This window comes from Accipiter gentilis, chromosome 1 (genome assembly GCF_929443795.1).
Source record: "Accipiter gentilis chromosome 1, bAccGen1.1, whole genome shotgun sequence".
Classification (NCBI taxonomy): domain Eukaryota; kingdom Metazoa; phylum Chordata; class Aves; order Accipitriformes; family Accipitridae; genus Astur; species Astur gentilis.
In genome coordinates, this window is record NC_064880.1 from 25,955,768 (window position 1) to 25,978,237 (window position 22,470).

A 22,470-nucleotide genomic window follows, 5' to 3' on the forward strand; every position below is an offset into this window, starting at 1 on the left:
CCCCCCCTGGGCCAGGGCGACCATCAGGGCGGTGGGACAGAGTGGAGAGAGGGTGGAGAAGACAAATGCGTGGGGCCAGGCTCGGCTTTGGGGTTTGCCGGGAGTCCCCACTGCCTAACGCCTCTTGTGACCCCCAAGGGTGAGGCTGAAGCTGAACCACAGAGGACTGCGCCGTCCCGGTCACTGCCCACCATTGCAGGGACCAGGACAGGGATACACTGGCACCCAGCACCTGCACCCCAGTGAGGTGGCTGAGCGGGGACAGTCTGGCCCCCTGCGTGCCCCCGAGGCTGGCTGGAAGGAGGCAGAGAGGGTGCAGGTTTCTCCCTGCGTGGTGGCTGTGGTGCTGTGCTCTGAGTCACCCCCAGTCCCCTGTGCAGCCAGTGTCGTCCCCCCAGCCATCATCCCCCCAGCTGGCCATTACCCCGCTATGTGGTTGCGCTGCAAAGCCTTGACTGCACCTTTCTGCTCAGCACCGAGCCATTTCAGTCCTAATTATGTTTTTCTTAGCCTAAACCCACACTCCTCTGCAGGATCGCTGGCAGCACCGGGCAGCGGTGCAGGGTGGCAGGAAGGGACCTGTGTCTGCTTTTGGGTTTGTGTTCAGGTGTCGCTTTTGGGGCAGAGCAGCTTCCAGCCGGCCCTGGATCTGGGAGGAGAGATGTGTCTGAGCAGGAGGACACGTGTGCACAGGGCCTGCATTAAAGCCCTGCGTCACCTCGGGGTGACAGGCAGCCCGAGGTGACCCAAAGGGATGGGCAGCATGCAGCAAAGGAGTGTGGTGGGCATGGCCCCGTGCGTCTCCAGCTGTGCCTCGGTTTCCCTGGGGTTTCTGGCCACCAATAGCCCTCTCAGTTCGGTTTCCTTGTTGCTGCTCTTCCATCAATAAAAAAGCCACTGAAACATAATCTCTACCATAATGTTTATTAAATAGTAATTTTAAAAGGTTTTTATACAAATCATATAAACACAGTCTGATTTTTTTTGTTTGTTTGGTTTTTTTTTTTTTTTACACCGAAGAATCACAGTAAAAGCTCTTTAAGTCCATAAGTCCTGGCTCAGCCAGTGAACGGTCAAACACCTTGAACTGCAAACCTTGGAGAAGTTCCATTTCTGCATATAATTTCTTAATGGTTTGATTGCCCATGCTCACCCCCCACACCTTCCCACAAAATTAAATAACCCAGCACTGCAGCCCGCCCGTTAGCAACACGTCCTCGCCACGGGAAGGGTGTGGAGGCAACAGCCCATTTCAGCAAAGGCATTAACACCGATTTCTTATTTTTTTTTCTTTTCTGAATTTCACAGAGGGAATTGCGATCAGCAAACCTAACCTATTTGCAGAGGAGGATGCAAAGAATTGAATGCACTGACGACTTTTTTTTTTTTTTTCCCTGTTGAAGTTACAATCAAACACAGTTTTCCGTAGAAGAACAGTAAAGCACCCAGCAGAGGTAAGTGAGGTATCGGCTTTGCAGCATTATTGGCCTGCTCCCGCCCAGCAAGCGCATGCGTGTGGGCCCTGCCCCGTCTGGAAGGGGCAAGTGGGACACGCAGGGCAGACGCTTCGCTGGGCCCATGCCAAGTTAGTGCCAAGATCAGCAGTACTCTCCTGCCCCAGATCAAGAGATATATTAACAAAAGTCAGTCCCACGGAATAAGAAGTCACATACACAATACATACAGAGAATTCACGTGCGTGTGCAAACACACTATTTCTGAATATATGTATATACGAACTCTTCTCTCTGTACGTCTACGAGACACCATAACGTCACCTTTTTAATTATATATTTTCACCTATGGTTTGCCTATGTCGACTTTTCTACTGTATGGTCCTTTTCCATTCATCCTTCCCCTCTCCTGTGGTTTGAAGGGGATAAAATCATCAAGCAGCAGCAATCCAGCTTTGAAATGGTCTGGTACATTTCCTCTTACTGCCTGTTTCTTTTGTACAGTAAAGTAACACCCCTGTGGAATTTGTCCACGAAGAACGCCAAAAGAAATAAGGTGATTCGAAAGGGGAATCTGAGACACATTTACTGCTGTTTCTGTTGGGTGCACAGCGTGAATTAAAAAAATGAAGGTCTTTGCGTGTGCGCGTCTCTGCGTGTGCGTGTACGAACCGTGGATGTTTTGATGACACAGCTGCTGATATCTACTTCCCCAGTAACACATGTGTCTTTCTTACAGTGGAGAAGATGGATTTTTTTCCTAAAAACTTGCTGTCTGATGGAGCTCTTCATGAAACACAAGACAAATGTTCCTATTCCCACAGCACGGAGGAGCAGCTGTGGCACTGTCCGTGCTCATCTCCTCTCCAGATGTTGCTCGTCTCCCCAAACACCTGCCCTCCCACAGGATGTGTTTGCAGGGGCTCTGCAAACTGAGCTTCACAGCACATCGCACCTTCGGTGCTCTGCGGTTAGCGAGGAAAAAAAAAAATCCATCCTCAACCCAAACTATTTGCTAGGCAAAATGTAAAATCAGGACATGTCAGGTATTTCCAAAGAGCCCCTGGAAAGCAAACTCAACATGCTGGAAAGGTTTCTCGCTTATATATGTGCAAGCTGATAAGGGTGATCTGTCTGTACCGAATTGGAAATGAAGGCATTGGTTTGGGGCCCAGCATTTGAACTCTTTTTCTCCATTAAACTGTTTTCATAACACTCCTCTCCCACGGCACAGTGCTAAGTGGAGAGTTATCAGCTGCCAGACAATGTAGCCAGACCACTTGAAAGTAGAAGGACCAGACTTCTTCAGCCGGGCTCTACCTGGTAGAGAGCGGTGAAGAAAAGTGTTTTTGCCGGGGAAGGACGAAGGCCTCACTTGTTGTCTGATACAGCACTGATCATCAGATGGAGGAAAAATACTTCTTCTAAGGCACTTGTTCAAAGTAAAACAAAACACAGCTCATAAATAAAACTTCTGGGTTTTGCTACTGATCAGGAGCAGCGCAGCTTTGCTCCGAAGGGGATACGGCGGCAGCCGTTTGGTCCAGCGGTGCGGACGGCACCAGCTCGTGCCCCCCAGCTCCAGAGAGAAGGGGAGCACCATGAAGGCGAGGGGGGCCGGCGGGTGCCGCAGCCGGGCTCCCGGAGCCGTGGGCATGGCTCCAGCCTCCTTCCCTGTTCATCTTCCCTCCCTGGCACTTCCGAGAGGCCTCGGCACTGTGCCTCAAGTCAAACCCCGAGCGAAGCCCCCTTTCCAAAGCCGTCGCCTGAGCGCCGGCAGCTTGACAGGCTCTATCTTTTGTTTGCTGCAATTTTCTCATTATAGCAAAAAGAAAAAGAAAAAGGGCAGGATCAAGAGGGGTGGGAGATTCAAAGAAAGGCCTTCCTGATGAAGGCCTCAGCTGTTGCAATCCAAGATCTGGATTTAATAAATGGCTCTTATTCACAAATCACTTTAAGGCTCTTCAGCTTCTCTCAAAGAGGTGCTTCTACACATAGGGTTTCCTTTCTATTTTATTTCTTAATGATTTCAGAAAGGGCTGTTGTTACCATCGACACTAAAGCCAGTATACCACCTTTCCCCCCTACCAGGAGAAGAAAAGTTGAAGGTAACAACATACTTCCATTTTCAGGACTGGAAACTGTAGCTTCCTGGACTTAGTGTGAAGTGCACAAATCCCTACAGCTAAAACGATATCTGGATGGGGTCTAAAATGGACCAGGTCTCCATCTGTGTGTGTGTGTGTGTGTGTGTGTGTGTGTGTTATTTCCAAAGACAGGGTGGCTGAAGAAATCCCTCAGCCTTCTCAGAGGCTCACCAGAGAAAGGAGGTGGGAAATAACAATCAACATTCAGTTTCTCACATCCAAAAGGTAAACCAGTCTCCCTCACCACGTCCCAGACACTCGCATCAGCAGAAAATGAAGATGAACCAACAAACAAGGGTCTTGGTCCCTCCTCGCCCGGCACAGTCCAGTTTGCGGGAAAGCCCGCTCGGTCCTGGCGGACCGTGACTCACTGGTGGGACCTGGCGGCAGGAGCAGCGCCTCCCCTTGCTCCTCCCACACCCCTCGTTCCCCGTTATGGCATTCAGTTCCCATAGAAAACAGCAAAAAATGTAACCCCCCGCCAGCCCACCTCACCGGGTGCAACACCGAGGGTGATCCCCAGGGCACCCATCAGGCCTCCGAGCAGCACTTCTGGTGGTTCATCTTGACCTTGTGCTTGATGCCGTCATACAGCTCGAAGTTGTAGTTCTCCAGTGTGGTGGAGCTCCGTGAGGACAGCCCAGCGTATGAGCATGTGCAGTAGAGGAGCAGACCAGCGCAGATGGCCCCGAGGAGGACGCCAAGGGAGCTCATCGCTATGATAGTCACCAGGATGGGGTCCAGGGTGTAGAGCCAGCTTTTTTCTTTGTCTAGCTTCGGGGTTCCTGGAGAGTTAGTAGAGAACAGTGTGTCGTTCCTATCCGATCCAAAGTAATCTGCAGTGGAATGGGCACTTATTATCCAGGGATCACTTCCCCCCCCCACCTTTATGCATTTCTTACTTGGAGTTGTGATGGCCTTACAAGAGTATAAGCACCACCATGGGTATATCTCAGTGGTATTTGCTAACCCAGGTCTAGAAGTAATGCAAAGCACCAAACTACCAAGAAAGTTAGGCACCCTAATTCACTTTTATATCTCAGGCTATGTAAATAGCATGCTAGCATTTTACACCCACTGAAACTCTGGCCCTTCAAGTGCCATTGGGTTCAAAACTGTGGAGACAATCTGTCAGAGCTCCCAGACTTAATTTTCTCCATTTACAAGTCAAAATGCCATGCAAGCAGCAATTAATGCTTGAAAGATCAGTTCCACTTGTCCTAACACAAATACAATATATTGACTTTGCAAGATTGCTGGCTGTTGAAAAAGGAAAACAAGAAAAGAAAATTAATGTCTTCATCCAGACACTAAGCCACCACTTCAGTGTACATTCTTAAGCGTGTTCTAAGCTTCTAACACCCACTAAAGCTGAGGTTTGTGAGTAATTGTGGCATTTGATACTGAAACACAAGCTTCTCCAGATAAATTGCCCATGTGGCATTTGGGTACCAACCTGGATCATCGTTGTCTTCAAAGTCTTGCTCAGAGGTCAGAAAGTCATCCTCCATTCTTGGGAAGTTCACTAGAACAACAAAATGGGAAGCACTGTTTGTTTAAAGAGGCCTTTTGCGGGCATTATTGCCACTGGTCACTGGATTGCGAGACCGGCCAGAAGAAAGCAATAGTTAAACTACTGCAAGGCTCTTCCTCATTGAAGGAGGAAGAACTCTTCCTCTTCTTCCTTTGGCCAAAGTCAATGAAGACTCTTGCACACTTGAGAGAACAGGATCTTCCCACTACATTACATTTCATGGCCACCAAATGACTAGCTTTTAAGAAGAAAAGAGACTGAGCGAAAGCAAAGAAACCAGATAATTTGAATAGCACTAAAATATTGTCATTGGTGCCTGCATAATTACCATAATTCACTATTAACATGTTCATGGGTATTATTCTTACAACTTTGAATAGGATCTTAGTGCCTATCATTACTTGCCACTAATGTTAGATCCATTTAGCACACTCTATTTTTCATCTTTTTCCATACATCTTACTGGACACAGAGATTCAATGACCCAGTTTCTGTTTGGGTTTCAGATAAATTCATGGTAATTTGAGGAAGTCATATACCATCATTGTATGTTTTAATGCAAAAGCTGGTTGAAATGGAGAGAGTGGGAAATGGGTGTCCATATCTAGGCATTTATGTTAACATTTCTCTGATCCAAATTCCTTTTAGTGGTGACATTTCTTTTTATTGTTCAGCTCAGATCAAGCACTAGTAACCAAATGCACATGCTGTAATCTGAGCAGAACTAAGTTATTTTCCTGTGCAGTCTTCCTAGCATTATCTCTACATACAGTTACTATGGCTCTTTTTCAGTTTTCCAAACGAAAATGCCCTTTCATTTCAATCTGCTTAGATTTTTCAAAGCTGACTGTAACTTGGGTTACTCAACTGAGAAGACACCTCAAAATGATCAGGAATGCAGAAAATCAGGGACTACTAGAAAGCAGTAAAGTCACACCTTTGAAATATTTGTGGTTGAAAACCAAGGCTACTTTGCGTCTTGTGCAAAAATGGCAAGAAGAGTTTAAAGAGGTTACTTATGAACACCCAAAACCAAAGAATGTAACTTGTGCCTAAAAAGCTATGTACGAAGAAATTATTCAAAAACCTTATAAATGAATATTTGTGCCCATTTGCACAGAGATTTAGGACTTGAAAAGGCCTCCTGAATTGTCAAATCAATTTTTTTGCTATCCCAGGCAATGGTATCAGGCAATCCCTGCCAGCGACGTTTCAAGGTTCACTTCCAGAGCAGGGGGCTCTGCTGAACATCATGCTGCCCCAACCCTACCTTACACCTGCCTGCAGTGATCCTTTGTGATGGTACTAATGATACCTTCCCAAACACCCATTCTTTGGGCAGAATTGTCTTTTGCCCTCTGCACTCAAAAGATTAAGGGATTTCTTTGAATTTTCAAGCGAACCTGGCAACAGAACACACAAACCCCAACACTCTCCCCTCCTGATAATGAGCTCTGTGTCTAGTGAGCCAGGTAATTAAGCTGACTCGAGGCTGCTGGTAGCTTGTTGAAGAAACATAGGTGCACACCATCTTCTGTAAATCCTCACTTTAGAAGCGAGTTCACATGATTTCTCAACACTTCCAGAACTGACAGGCCCAGATGGCAACATCTTAGGGCTGGGAGAACTGCCTGAGGGCCTCTTGCAAACATTTAGAGCCGAACATGTGGAAAAATAGCTTGCAATACAGTTCACACGTGGAGACGTCTGCTTTGCTAGTCCTCTGTCAGAAGACAAGCAGTGAAATTTGCCATCCGTGTCACCCACACAACCCTATGGAAACTGTAGGTTGCTCGAACACGAGCAAAGTTTGAAATTGGACCACGGTCCGCCCAAGGAGCCCACGTGAGGGGAAAGGCTCTTAGAAGTCTTTTGCCTTTCTGTATTGTAGCTCCTCTAAATTTTGTGTGAGAACAAGCTAGCAATTTGGTGCTTTTTTATTTCCCAGGGTAGCCTTGAGGGAAAAGCCAGAAAAAACAAAGTATCGGTTAATCAACACTTTGAAAAGAACACTAGTTCTTGCAGCCTGAAAGGAAGGAGCGCTGGGAAAACTTGAAAAGAGAGAACATTTATTCAAAAAGCCCAGCCCAAAATCTATTTACTCTTCTAGCAATTTTCCCAATTCCCCACGCTAATATGACTCCAAGTGCCGCTTTAATGATATCTTCCTCCTCGCCCATTCTCCTTCCTCCTCAGGCCCATGATAGGCCCTCATTCTTCTGTTCCCCGCACACCATTTCATTGCTATCAGACTGTATGCTGTCGCGCAGGGCTCTAAGCCGGCTTTGGAAAAATGTAACTCGATGTTTCTTTTTCCATACTGGGGTTTCTCGAGTCATTAACAGAACCAGCTCTGGCTGTGTGGCTGTCTGTGGGAATTGAAGCTGGTGGTCTCAGTTCAGCTCCTAGCAGAGATGATTTCCTGTCACAGAAACTAGCCTGCTATTTGTCATCAGTTAGGCTCCGTTGTGACAAGTCTCAGCAATATTGTCACAAGTGGAGCAGGCCATGGGAAGTGACCCCCTTGGAAAGCGGTCCTCAGAAAAGCCCTGCAAGCTGCTGGGCAGAATGGGAGAAACATGCATTGCCCTGTGCTGTGGAGAGCTGCTTCCTTAAAGGGCAGCTTTCAGGCACAATTGACTTTTTGCCTTTTAAAAGGAAAAAAAATATGCTGGAGAAGGGTATGCAAGAAAGTTAGGGGAAACTGTATTTAAACATGAGGAATACTTTCTCCTGAGTGAAAGGCCCTTTTTAAAGCGTGTGTGCTAAATGATGGCTGTGAGCACCTAGCCGGTCATACCCAAGAGATGATGTTAGTGATGCTGTTGGAAACGGCCAGATGCCGAGAAAAGGCTGTTATCTGTTGGATCTGAGAGCACTGCCAGCTAAAAGGCTAATTTATGGGACCTGAAAAAGAAAGATGAGATTCTAATCAAAGACAAGGAGCGACTTAAGTACCACATTCGTATGAACTCACATGGAGGGAGAGCAGGAGAGAATTAGTATTTCCAGAGATTAAGGAGCTTTAATGTACATCTGTTTTAAAATAGTAGCAGGGGCGGGAGAGATTGGGCCAGAGAAGGGGTTACGGGAAGGGGGGGTGACATGTGCTCGATATGCCTTGCCAGGGTGGACGAGGGAGGCACAAGAGCAGACGAGGTTCTCCAGTGTCCTACCACAGACATGTATGTGCCTCTTGCAGGAAAGCTCTCCAAACCTGCCCAAGGCAGCTCACCTCTGCAAAGCTGAGGCCGGTATATCATATGGACTGGCATACATTTCCCATCACCGCACATGCTCAACACCAGCCTGCCTGCATGGGGTTACCAGCACTGCCCAGTCTCAATGGCTGGAACCTAGACACATTCCTCCAAGGCAAATGACCACCATCGAGAAAAAAATTGCTGTTTCTTTCTCAACTGACTTTGTCTGGTGTAAGTCCAGGCGCCGAGTGCTGCCTCCTGCTGGGTCCCTCCTTCCCAGGGCACTGGGGATGCTCTGTCACCGTGCATCTCTCTACACACAGCCATTTGCAGATGGTGGCCCCTCGGGCTCTCTCTCTAGGTGAACAAAATGAGCCCCTCGGCAGGATGTGCCTTTCCCAAATTATATATCAAATTTGCAGCAATTTCCAGCCCTTTTTGTTGCCTGCCCGCAGCCTCTCTGGCACAGGGGAGTCTGGCCTGGAGAACGCCTGGGATGCACTCCCGGTGACCTGCTCCCCACTTCCCACAGGGGCCCGTGGGCTCTGGGGCTGACGGGGATGCACCAGGTGATGGTGGCTTGTGGGCTCTGCTACCTGCTGCTGTCTTTCACTGCCCAGTAACATCTGTGGCTGTGCCTGCTGGTACAAAAGAGGGGTAGCTGGCTGCCCTCTGGTCCTTTCCACAGTGGGGAAACAACCGTGTGCTGCTCACTTGCCTGAAAACAGCAAGTGCCCTCCTATGGGCTCACCTCTCTCTTCTGCTGCTACAACATCCATCTCGGCTGATGCTACCCTGACTGGCAAGGGGAGTACCGGGGGTGCACAGCTGCTCTGCCGCCAAACAGGGCCCACGAGGGCCTGAAACATTAAATCCAGCTAAACCCAGAGAAACGGGGTCAGAAACTACTGCTCCCCAGCCTTGGCAGAGAGGCAGCACTCCAGCTCTGCTCTCATCCTCGCTTTTCTCCCTTTGCTCATTCCCAGCCCTTTTCTCTCTGCAGCAATAGCACGACTCCAACACACATCATTTTGTTTTGACATAGCAGAGCAGCCGCCATGGCCTCGCCTTGACACCGCTCCGTTTGGCGGCGGCAGCGGCGCAGCGCTGCTCCTTCGACTGGGAGCCCCGGGGGCTAGGGGAGCGACACCTCCCACCCTGGGTGAATGTGAACGGGGAAGCACTTCTCAAAGCAGCAGCACAGGCACCAGGCAGAAACACTCCCTCTGAATCCCCCACCGCTCTATTTCCAGCCGAAAATCGGCCTCACTTCTCTCTTCCCCACTCCTCCAGAAACACACAATGACTTCAGTTTACAAAAGGGCTAAATCCCTGCCAGATTTCAAATTAAAACAGTGCTTTGGCTACAGCTGAGCATTAAAGAAAGCGAACAAGCAGCCTCTCCCCTCGCCCGGCCGCCCTCTGCAGCACGGGAACCCCTGGACCTTATCCTCAGATTGCCTTGGGGCTGCCTGGCAGCAGTGCATGGTGCACACTGCGGCACCAGCTTCAAACTGGGGGGCACCGAGGAGCTTCTTGCGTTCCTTGGGCCTCCCGCCTGCAGAGAAGATGGGGAAGCGTGGCTGGGCAGGTGAAGACTCCCACCGAAAGCGCTCAGAGATGTGAAGCCAGGCTGAGGCAGGCAGCTACTTCCAGCGCCGGCGCTGCCCTCTGGCACGTGGCACCCTGCCCTCGCCGCACGCGTGGCAAATGGCCAAGGTGGCTGCCCAAAGTAGGGACCCTGCCAAACCTTCCCTGCAGCAGCCACGTCCCCCATCGCAGCCTGACCCTTTCCCCAGCATGTCCTGCTTTTGCACCTCTCCTCAGCGCCGGCACCAGGCCAGGGAAACAGTGGTGGCGGCGGCGTGCGTGCGTGCGCACGGCATTACAGTGGCATTATATGGTGTGGTTTTCCTCTCCCTCTCTCTTAGCGCTGGACTACCTGGGTAAGGAGCCGCCGTTCGGGTTCGGCGCTCCGTGCTGGAGCTCTCCAGTCCCAAACTGAGCAGTTCCTCAGCACAAGGGCAGCGCTGCCAGTCTGTCGCTGTCGCGCAAGGGCTTGGAGCTGGGGGAGAAGCTGGCAGCTCTGCGGCATCCTGATATGTTTATCTCCCTCCCCGTTGTTGCTGTTTGTTTTACAGTGGCGACGGCTAACGACACTATTCCTCAAACTGGCAGTCACTGCTGCTAAGAGCCGGCAAAGCCACTGATGGAGGAGCTGTGGCGGAAAGCCAAGAGGCTGTCCAAGCTCGCCTCGGGGCCCTCGCCTGGTGTCTGCGCGCCTCACTGCTGCCCTGACACGGGGTGAGCTGGGGCCGGCCCCAATAAAGTCAGCAGGTTTTCACAGGGTTTCTAGAGGGGCAAAAATCTCAACACAGCCCTGTGCACAATTTGATTTCTACCTTATTCCATTGCATTCACCAGCAGAGGCATTTCAACCCTGCCCAGGAAAAAGCCAACCTTGCCCTTACAGCCCTGGGTTCCCTGCACCAAGTGCCATCTTGCGGGCACTTGCCCAGGCAGACCTGGCTCCACGTCCAGTCTCTGGGCTGGGTGAGTGAGCACTGTGCTTTGCAGCCTGCTCCTCGGTGACCGTCCATCTCGGGCACGCTGACATTGCCCAGGCAAGTCACAGCACAGCCCTTCCCACGGCACCCTTTAATTTGCCAGGCCGTCGCTCCCCCTTTTGCACTCCTGTTTGCCACCGGCTTTGCCCCATCGCTTACACAGACGGCCCATGGGCCCTCTCCCACCAGCCGCACGGAGTTGCTTTCCCTACAACATGGCAGCAACTGCAGAGATAAAAAGACCGACACCATCACCCTGCATAAAACCAGGGAAGCCACATGTGGACCCTCCTCGTGGTACACAGGACACATCAGACTTCCACCTGTCATGCCACTTCCTGAAATATGGAGCCCCTACTGCTACCCCAAAAAGTTTATCCCCTTTTTTAAATAGACTCTTAAACTCCTGAAGTTACCTGCAGATGAGGTTGCATCCAAATCACACTAAGTTTATCTATTTTCTTAAACAAAGTGTGCTAATTTTAGCTGCTTTCTTCCCCATGATGTGCTGCAGCCTGAGCAGCACCCAACTCTCCGGTCAATCTGGCTGCGGTGCCTATACAGAATAATTAAACCCTGAACAATTCCTCCCTTTTTGTCCGTTTACTTAACAGAATTTTTTTCTTCCTTGTTGGGAAGCCATCAGCCAGTGTCTCCCTCCCTGTTTTTCACATGTGCATATTTGTTTTGAATTTTGCTTGGACAGTCACTGAAGTGTACAAAATGCAAATTACAAGTGTATGGGCTTTGCTGTACAATTAGAGGAAAAAAAAAAAAAAAAGCCAAAAAAACCCCCGGCACGGGTCCTCAGCTTTGCTTGTGTTTGAACAGCCAAAGCGAGGGATCACATTTGAATTATTTTTTTGTTGATCGCCTGAATTCCTAGTAAAGCCAGGAAGTTTCATTGCAAAGCTGAGCTGTATGCCAAGATAAAGAGTGTGATAGAAGGAAAATAAATGCAGGAGGGGAAGAAAAACCTCTCAAACTGGCAGCAAAATATATTTCACATGAAATGTGATGCTGCTGACTCCTTTGAAGGTGTGAAAGGTGGACCTAGAGAAGATGGGAAGGAGAAATGCTGCAGCAGAGATCCCTGTAACAAGCTGGGAGGACTCAGGCGGAGGGAAGGCAGGGGACACACAGCTCTCCAAACCCTTGGTGCCGTGGCACCTGGGCCACTCCCGTGCAGCTCTCCTATGCAGCCCAACATCCAGAGGCCCAGCAAGGATTTCACGGAATGCATTGCCATTTTCATTATTAATTTTGGTAATGGCTTACCCGGTTTTCGTTGCGCTAGGGGACAGAGTGTGCAGCTCAGCTGAGCTGGCAGCTGAGCTGGCCCCCAGGGCCCTGGGAAGTCGGATGTCCTGCCTCCAGGGGCCCCGGCCAGAGAAATTCTGCATAATCACATTGAGCAATTTAGCACTTAAGCAGTGTTAGCAAAATCCCCACACAATCCCAAGTGTCAGTCCAGCCGCCCAAAACTCCCACTAAGGACTGGTACAGATGTAATGGATCTAAAAGCTGCTACTAATGGTCCAATCCTGAGTGCAGTTGAGGCAGGGTGCGCACACCAGCTGCACTGCCGGGGAGCTAGGTCTGCACGCAGCAGGAACAGGAGCTTCACTTTGCTAAAGGAGATGTCCCTGATGCTCCAAAAGAAAACATGGAGTTTTGAAACACCGCTTCATTTCAACCAACAGTGTTCTCGTTAGCAAAGAAAGAAGAAGGAAGAAAAACCCCAGATATTTGTATAAAAATATCATCATTTTATTACATTCCACACAATACATCTTCAAAGATTTTCAAATCTCCACAAGATATTTTTCACACACAGGCAACTGGGCAACGCTGGGGATGTCAGGGCTCGAGGAGCGGGGGAGAACTGGGAATAAAAATCTCGAAGTGACGTTCTGTTTTGTCTTTGGTGATTTTGGTTTGAAAGACAGGGTGCCACATTCTCCTCTCTGACACACCGATGTGCACTTGCTAAGTCCATGGAGGTGAACCTGGTCGAGCGAGGGGATTGTCTGACCTAGGGAGATCAAACTGACTTTGGAAACGTGACGGTATCATCTGCTGACATGGCTTGGGCTGACCTGAAAATGCAGCAAGCGCATGCCAATATTTCACATCGGCTTTAATTTGCAGCTGGCTGAGAGGGGATGGGATTTCACATCACAAACCGTATGCACCGCAACACCAGTGCTGTGTAACAAGGAGGCTCATGATGAAAGCACCCCGGCCCTGGAAGCCCCTCTCCAGGGGCTTCTAGGCGGCATCACCGGTAAGGTGAGAAAGAGCTCCCCCAGGTCCCTTCCAGCTCTGCTGGGACAGGCACATCTCTGCCGGGACAGGCACATCTCTGCCACCCTCAAAAAGTTGCCAGGAGCCAGGCTCCGGTGGGATGCTGCCCCGAGGGCCCACCACCCCCTAACGTGCTCACCATGCCAAATCACCCTGGGGTTTTCTGCGTTCCCTGCATGTTTTAGATACTTGCTGCTGCAGCTGAGGGGCTCCCGCTGAAATCTGTTAAGTAAACAGCATGAGGGGCTGAAACAGGCTGCATGAATAAAGGCAGGGAGGGAGGGGATAGCGACACCCCCATCAACAGAGACCCCTTGTGGAGAGGGCTCCGCTGCAATAGGGGCCAATACCATGTACGCACAGCACCGTTCGTGTTTCCACTTTTTCCCCAGACCAAAAGGAAGTTCAAGACTGCAGGGAAGTTAAGAGAGCTGCTCGTCTTGATTCATTTTATGCAATATTCATGGGCAAAGGAGGGGTGAGGAGCACTAGCAAGTTTAGGAGGGGGGAGGGAATCTGATCACTTGTCACAAATGAACACAAACAAGATGGAGAACCTTGCTCACTGGAGGTACTTTTTTTGCCTGCAAACAGATTAGAGTTAACGATTCAAACCACTTTTGCATGTCATCATTCAGTAATTTATATAAGGCATTTCCACTACAATACGCTGGGCCATTCAACAGTCGGAGGCATGTTGGAGGCTCCATCTCACCTCCCTGGTTAAAACAGCAGCAATAGCTGGGCCCTCCAGGTGCGCCTGCTAGGCTTTGCTTGCTAGATGTTACTGATGCTTTAAGAAGCCGAACATCAGCAAACACAAAACTAATTGACATTCTAGAAAGTCAACTGGCAATCCTTATGATTCAGCAGCTATGAATTGGGCAGAGGAAAAAAACCAAACCCAAAACCCAGAAAGGGGAATTATACTTGTTCCTTGAACATTTCTAGCAGAAAGACAAGGAGGAGCCCTCTCCCCCTTCCCCGTGTAAAAGTAAAAGCATCAGCACCCAGAGCGAGGATACTTACAAAATAAATAAACCTTAAATTCTCAAGAAACTACAGTATTTAGCATCCACCTTAGACCTCCTGAAGTCTATGTGTTACCCTAAGGCTGGCTTTAACAAATACAAACAAAACATTCATTATGAACTTCTCTGATATAAGGCAACTTTAAATAGATTCACTTGCAGGTGGGGGAAGAGGAGGGTCCCCCCCTCCCCCACTTCCAAACAATGGCTGTGTTATCATGTTGGCTGCAGAAAGAATAAGATGGAGAGATCTTACTTTTTGGATGTCTATGAACCTCTCTGGATTCTTCTAGCCATGTGAGGTGGACATTCCTACTGTCCAGCCTGGCCTCTTCTTCTCATTTTGCACCCGAGACATTAACGCTATCAAACAAGAAACCCAGCCAAAGCTAGATAAGGCAACAAAAAAGCATTGCTCTCTTCCCCAAGTAAACAAATCAGGGTATTTACCATAAACGTGTCCCAGACCTTCCGGAGGGGAGGCGGGAAGGGAGGGGGGGGGAAGCATTCCCTGTGCAAGTAGAAGCAACAACAAGCAAATGAAAAAGGGGCTGTTTCTAAATATACATTCAGTCAGTCAGACGCGCGCTCTCCCATGCACACTCGCATACATAGATTTAGCACACACGCGCACGAGCCGCACACACAAGCTTCCAGGCTCACCATCAAGTTTCCTTGCAGGTTGCCTACTGGGCAGAGAAAAAAACCCAAACCAAACAAGCCTACCAACAGAAAAATATTCCCCAAACAAACAAACACAACAAAAAAACCCCACCCGACACCCCAAGAGTCCTCGAAAAGTAATCGAAAGGGAGAGTTCACTTCTGAAGTGAAGGGGCGGTGTGTCTCTTCTGGCGATCCAAGATGCAGCATTAGTTTAGAGTTTGTAAAAGATTCGGGGAGGGCTGGGGAATGGAGAAGGGACGGAGATGTCTAATAAGAGTTCACATGTATGCTAGGTAAGGAAAAAAGTGCAAAACTGAGGCAACGTATTTGAAGTCTTAGTTTCTGTCTGTCTGTCTGTTTTGTGTTTTGTTTGCTCTCTTGTTCCTGTTCGGCTCTCAGCAGCGTGAGCTGGGGTCTTGCTCTAGTTTTATGGTTAGGGTGGGCTCCACGGCCACAGGGGCGCCGTTGGCATAGTGGGAGGTTTTGTAGGTGATGGAGTGATCGCTCTTCTTGGCCGCATAGCGGAACCGGTGGTAGTGGAGCACAAGGGCCAGCGCGACGGAGACCAGCACCACAACAGCACCTCCGGCGGCAATAACGTAATACCAGTAGGCTGGGATGGGCTGCACTGACACCGTGTCCACTGTGGGCTCGGTCCCTGGCAGGAGGGTTGCCCCTGGGGAGGAGACACAGAACAGGGTTGCTAGGTGGGAGGCATGCAGACGCACAAAAAGAAACACATGCTTTCAAGAGTACAGCACCGAGTAACATGAGGTCCCAGGGCCGCCTCTGGATACGGCGCGTGCTCCTGGTGGGGAGCACAGCCTAGTGTTTGCTGAGCCCACATATTCAAGGGCCTTTTTCTTCCCTTTTAATTAATCAGGCTGCCTGGATTGCAATACAAATTCCATATGCACGCTATTATTACTGTTATTTCTGGCATCAACAAATGTTTTTTTCCCCTCTTTTTTTTTGTCCTTCTCCAGATCAGCCGCCTGGTTTTGTCTCCACATGGCAGATGTTGTCAAGCAGTGACAAAACACATCACGTTCCTAATTGGAGGAAAAGCGTAATCTCATATGGCCAAGGAAGTTACCACAGGAGACTGGGAAAGAAATTACAGGGAGAAACATTTGTCGTTCTTATGGAAAAGACAGAGAAGAAGAGCTCTCTCTGAAAGTGCGCTGCACACAGATCTGGTCTCACGAGGTGCCCCATTCACAGATTTACAGATTTCCTTATTATTTTTTAAAGCAAGAAAGGACAGTAACGATTATTTACATGGCACAGGCTGCGAAATTCAACCCAACAGTCACATAAGAAACTCATGCTCTCTGCAGCTTAAGCAAGCCAGGACTATGAATTCATGCTGATAACGCAAACACATCTAGGGAGGGCTGGAAAAGCACCTGCTTCCCTTGAATTCAAGGGCAGGCAGCACCCATGCTCAGCCCAGCAACGGTTAACCTTCCTATGCTTGCAGCTGCAGCATGTTGCAGGGCATGGCTGCAAAGCGCTGCTCTCCCTTCCCAGGTCATCCTGGGACAGCTCGGCGCACATCTGGTGATCAGACGCGCGTAGGACCTCATTGCCAGTCCGCAGAAGCATGCACGCACACGCGCCTCCGGCAGGCACCGAGGAAAGGAACGCTGGTGCCTGTGCTCACGCCCACGGCCGAGACTGGCTCTGCGCTATTCCACCTGCACACGCTGCTCCCACTTCGCCAACTCTGCTTGCAGGGTTGAGCTGTAAATAACTTGGGAGAGATGCACTTTTGCACCATGTTTATTTACTGGCTACTTCAAGGGGGCCAAAGTCCCTGGGGAAACTCTCCAAAGGATTTGCTCTTCTGCTGGACACATCGACCCCTCCCCAACTCTGCTTGCCCTCTTCTCTTGCCCCCGGCCCACTGGCAGGGGGCAGCCCCCTTGTTAGGTGCTGGCAAGCAGAATTTTGGGGGCTCTTGTGGGTTGGTGTCAGCATATTGTTGAGCTCTGCGCTAACCATACGCCAGCTTGGTTTCCTGAGTAGGCTCGGAGGATGCCAAGGGGAAAAAACAAAACTGTGCAGGATGCACCCGACTTTGCTAGCAGCAAGGGCATCTCTCAGCATGGCCTCCGCCTTCCCCTCCAAACAATGCCCTACCAGCTGAGCCACTCGCTGGCAAATTTGGGATGGTGACGGCTTTTCTGCTGCTGGTGGCACAGAAGATGAGGCAAAATGATGGTTCCTCCGCCAGTCACAAGGCTTTCCTCCCTTCCCCATCCCCTAAAACCCAGGCACAGGGAGTAAAAATAAGAATGAACACTGCACCCAGATGCATAGCTACAGCAAAAAAAAAACCTCAAAAGGAAGAAGAAAAGCCACACAGGCAAGACAAACCCTGCTTTTACAGAGCAGGAGGCTGGGAACCACCCACATATTTGTCATTGTAGGCAAGAAATTCGGATGTCTCGGGAGAAATTTACCTGCCAGATACGCCGCCCTCGCCGCATCTCACCCCAGCCACCCCTTGCCGCCAGGAATGGGGGTGGCCCCGTCCCTCCTGCCCCCTGATGGCGCCTGGGGAAGGGGAGTACAGGCTGGGCTGTGTGTTGGGGGTGGCAAAGGCACGGAGCAGGCAGCCCTCCGACCTCCTTCTCTACCTTCACCGGCCACCCGGGTGCGGGGGAACGAAAGCAGCACATCCCTGAGCCTCCCTGAGCGCTGCACTGCACAGGGGGTGGCAGTGTGGGACACCCCGCGGGGACCGCCACCAGCCCCCCACCGGGGTGAGCCTGTTCGACACCGCCCTGAGCTTCACGGATAGCCCGTTGCTGTATCTCACCGCAGATCCAGCTGGCCAAGCTGCTTCAGACCCGCATGCGGCCCACCGCCATCCCCAATGGATCAGCAACACTTTGCCTGTGCCTGACAGCACCGGGGCGCGGGCCTGACCCCCGGGAAGATCGCAGGTCTGCTTGCTGTGCAGAGGCCACTTGTGTTTACGCTCGGTGACAGCCTCTGCTTACACAGCGCCTTGCTCCAGCGAGAGGTTTACAGGCGAACAGCCTCTCACACCACCGATATGCACTGGGCCCCGCTGGTGGAAACTGGGGTGGGGAGAGGGGGGCAGGCGTCAGGGATGCTGACAGCTCCTGAGCTTGCAGGTGAGCAGCGCTCCCCTCTGAAAAACAGAGGGAAGGAGGGTTTGCATAGCCTCCCGATGGCTGTACATTGCCTGGCGCAGGGCTGGGAATACAAAGCGGGGGGTCTGGCCATAGAGGAGCCCCCTCCGCACACACCTCTGCCCTATGCCTGCCTGGAGATGGAGGGAAGCAGTGTGATGGACCCCAGATGATCCCACTTGTGGGAGGGATGCCTGGGGGACCTCGAGGCAGCTGCAGGTTCAGTACAACTTCTGCTTGGCTCTGACCCGCTCCAGATGTCCCCATGCAGCAGCCAGGGCTGCAAGTATGAGGGGTGGTGCAGAGCCCCTCCTCAGCCCCTGTTTCCGCACCTTGCAGCCCTGCTGAGGAGATAGCAGAAGTCTGGAGAGTTCATTTAGCAACTGAAGTCATTAAGGAATCACACTCAGTTGTCTCTAAGCCCTAACGAAGCCAATTCCCAACATTAATGATTGTTCTTCCTTACACTGTCAGCCACTAAATATAGCTGCCCATCCACTCAGCACACAGCGCTGATGTTATCTGCTCTGTTTTTACTGGCTCTGCTGCTCTCTGGAAGTTTTCTCTTATATCAGTGGAAAAGTTCTCTGCTCAGGGAGATGGAAAAAAAAATCCATCTTCTTAACTTAATAATTTTTCCACTCCCCTTTGCCTTCTGCCACACACACACACACACATACACACACACTTGCCCTTCCTCATTTATTCACTAGGGCTCTTGTCTTAATAAAGGAACATCTCCCGCTGTTGCTGTCAAGTTTGTGGGTGCTGAGTTTATGCACGGCTTAGGACACCGGTTAATGGAAATCTGATTTAATCCCTACAGAGTGGATGATTTCATGTGGGTGTGCTGCTGTGCTCACACCTCCAACCTGGCCAGGTACAGCCCCGTCCTCTTCCTAACAGGGAAGACTCTAGAGGGACCAGTTTTAGAGCTGTGCAGCAGAAATCAAAACCCAAAAGAAGCAAGAGCAAATGTCATCTGGGGAAAAAAAGGAGAAAATCCTTTCCAGAGAGCCTCCTACTGGGCTGCCTGCCTTGCTCTGCCACTGCTTTGTCACAGCTCGTATTCCTCTCTGAAATCACTGACATTAACGACTGCGGACAAGCAACACAGCTGGACTTTTCATAGATGGGACAGATGAAAGCAAGTATTACCTTCATTTAATCTGAATGCCACAGAACCAATGTCAGCCTCAACCTCTTAATTGCTACCTTTCATTTCTCCAGGAAGATAACCCTGTCTTGATTTCAGGATACCCGGTGCGGGAGAATCCACCAGTCCCAAAAGCAAATTCTCCCCATGGTTTGTCTCCACGCTCTTTGGAATAAGTCTCTTATTTTTAACCTGGTATTTATCTAACTCCTTCCTCCAAGCTACTTGTTATACCTTTTCTTTAAGGGTGAGATGCATCAACTCTCAAATGCAGCACAGTTTAAGCACACTTGACTGGTCTTGTACGATCCCGACCCACCAGCTGAAAGATATTCCACCCACACAATTCTCTTATTATTTGCCTTGTGATCCTGGAGCCTGGAAGGTGCATGTTTTCAGCTTTGCTCCCAAGTCAGGAGAGGAAGGATTTGCTATTATTTTTAATGGCATCTGACTTTTTCAGCTCATCAGATAATTGCAAGAGTGGGGGCTACAGAACATCTCAATACTTCCTGCACAGTCTTTCCTCTCTGTCTCTCTTCTTTTTTCTCCAGCTAGGGACTTCTTTCCCTCCTTTTACCCTCTCCTTCTGTTGGGTGTCTCTGTCTCCCTCATTTTAATTACTACCTTGCAGTCTACAATCTTCATCTTCACTTCTTCATATTTTCCCTCTGCATTTTGCTCTTTTCCTGGTCACTTCATCCCTTTGTCTCATCTATTCCTGCCCATCAGCCAGGGAAATCTTTTTGACATTTTGCTGCAGTTGCTCACCTATTGTGACCAGTGCTAGGATGTCCTTGAGGGAGCTAGCAATGGGCAGGAGCCCACTGGCATAAGCTGGCAAGCTCCCGTGTGAAGGGGAGGTGTGCCTGCAACAGCACCTGCCTGTGGTGCTCAGGCACCTCACTGTGCTGGGCACAGCAAATGCTGTCCCTACCCAGCCAGTGTGCCCTGGGGAATACAATGGAGAAACGGAGGCATACAGGCAGCAGGGCATGTGGTGAAGAGGAAAACAACATGAGTTAGCAGGACTTTGGGATAGACTTGGTGTGAGGACCCAGAAGGAGGTTCAAACTGAAGATGACACACGTGTTACAAGCCCCAAAAGACAAGGATGGTGTCTGCAAAATAGGTACCAGCCCAGGCCCAGGAGAACATGGAATGATGGTGTAAGTCAGGAAGGGTTGTGAGGCTTTAACTGACAGCTGAGAATATTGCAACAGCTTTTCAGTGACACCACAAGCCTGAGTAGCAGATAAATAAGCAAGATAAAAACAAGCAAACCCAAATTCCTAGTTGTTACAAGTATGGGTATGACTGTAAAATATGGTGTTATGCCCTGTGCATGTCCCTCCCATTGGTAACGCTCAACAGCCTGCATCACACCCCAGGGACAGAGTCGCGCACGTGACTTCAGTCTTGGTGTCTACTTTTCCTTTACTGCCACAGCTTCCAACGCACGTACCCACCAGAGACAGCTTTGCCCTGCACAGAAACGTAGCTGCTTCTAGGGTAGAGCCCAGCCATATCTTACAGCCCACCAGCAGAGTAGGGGACGAGAAGAGTGTGGACATCATGTCCAAGTGAAAGCAAAGGGTGCATTGACTGAACTGACAAAACAACCTTCAATGTTAAGGGGAGCCCCAAGTTTGCTCTTCATCACAACACAACCCCCAGATGCATTCCTGAAGAGGCAGGCAGGAAAACAAAATCCAAAATCAAAACACAGGAAAAAAACCTCAGACAGACTAAACTGATCTTCCCCACAAAAGCAGACAGCTTTTCCCACCCCAGAGCAAGACAAACAGCATCCCCACTGACTGCCCAAAGAGCTAGGCCGTTTTTCTGAGTTCCTCACCTTTTCTCTTACTCTGTAGGTTTGATCAGAGAAATACTGGTTTCTATCCTCCAGGCTAGTATTAAGCTATTAAATGCACCATTTCACCTTGTTTTCCTTTTATTGACTGTCACCTTCAGAGCTCCTCATGGCAGTTTGCTCTCCCACTTCTACCTCGCAACTCCCTTCCCCTTCCAAGCAGACTGGCCCCACCCTCCTTCCCCAGCAGCTCCAACACCACCACTGCCAGAGCATCTATAAACAGCCACCCCCCCAACTTAAGTCACTGCCACCTCATTTCACTTTTAATCGGCTACTGGTTTTTCATTTAAGTCAGTTGATAATTACCCTTTATTCCTCAGCCTTCCCATTTTGGGCTCAGCTGCTCCTCAGGAGGCCGAATGCCTCATGATGGCAAGTTTCCTAATGCTATTCAGTCCCAAGACAGCAGGACTTGTCTGTTTTCCTGCTCCCTGTCACCTAGCAGGAGTCAGAGTGTGCCACCTCCTGCTGCTGCGGCAGGGGAGGTTTAGCGCACACTTGCCATTTCACTGCTCAGAACATTTGCTGTTTGTACAAGCACGCACATCACTTTCCTTCAATGTAATAGCCCATGCCAGCAGAAAGAAACCACCGAGAGAAGTGCAGTTTTACCTGGAAAGTAGAAGTTCTCACCTGGGAAAGCTGTGATGGGTTCTGCAAAGGAAAAAAACAAAAACTAGTATTAGAGAAGGGAATATTACACACAAGGCCACAGTTCATGTCACTGTTGATTTGCAGCAGCCAAGTGGAGCGGGCGTGCAGCTCTGCCCCACAGAAGCCACTGGCTGGGAACAGCACAGGATGCTAGCCAACCTCCCCAGGACAGGGAGAAACCTGTCTCAGCTGGGGACTGACCAGACACGATAAGCTTCAACTCAGACACAGACTTCAGAGAAAAATATGTCCGAGGTTGAGGGTCATTTGGATTCAGCTGGCTGGCCTGAGTCATCCAAAGACAAAGCCCCACCTGGCCCAGTCATGAAACTGTGAAACTCCCTAGAATTTGCAAGAGCAGTTTGGTTTCTGGCTCAACTCTGGCATCGTTATTCACATGGGAAATGTGTGGCAACATCTGGGCATCGATGCCATGCTCCTCTCCATCTCACAGTGATAAGAAACAAAGGTAAGTGATTTTTTTTCTTTTCTCAAGATACTTTGAAGAAGTAATCTATTACAAATTACTGGATCTGAAAAGCAATAATCGGTACTTATTACTGATTACCTTCTGGCAGAAGTAATAGACTTCTGATTATTTTTAGATTACTTCTGCATTATGCCTGTGAGTCACAGAAGCAGACTCTGGCTCTACTGAGCGCTATGAAATCATCACTCAAGTTCAGAATGTGAATGACACATTTG

The 22,470-nt window shown here is 49.8% G+C and overlaps 1 protein-coding gene across 6 annotated transcripts in view; it reads right to left on the bottom strand.

Moving 5' to 3' along the window:
- Nucleotides 1–905: 905 nt before the first annotated feature.
- NRP2 (neuropilin 2) overlaps nt 906–22,470 on the bottom strand; it is a 90,945-nt gene continuing 69,380 nt past the window's right edge. Inside the window, exons 15-17 of one of the 6 annotated variants that reach the window (XM_049807816.1) lie at nt 21,745–21,765; nt 5,058–5,126; nt 906–4,386 (exon numbers count right to left, since the gene is read on the bottom strand). In XM_049807816.1, the coding sequence (XP_049663773.1) occupies nt 4,133–4,386; nt 5,058–5,126; nt 21,745–21,765 (344 nt within the window). In that variant the 3' untranslated portion in view covers nt 906–4,132. Of the gene's footprint in view, nt 4,438–5,057; nt 5,127–12,659; nt 15,586–21,723; nt 21,766–22,470 lie in introns of those variants that run through there. The other 5 variants (XM_049807796.1, XM_049807806.1, XM_049807786.1 and 2 more) reach the window with 5 other exon arrangements.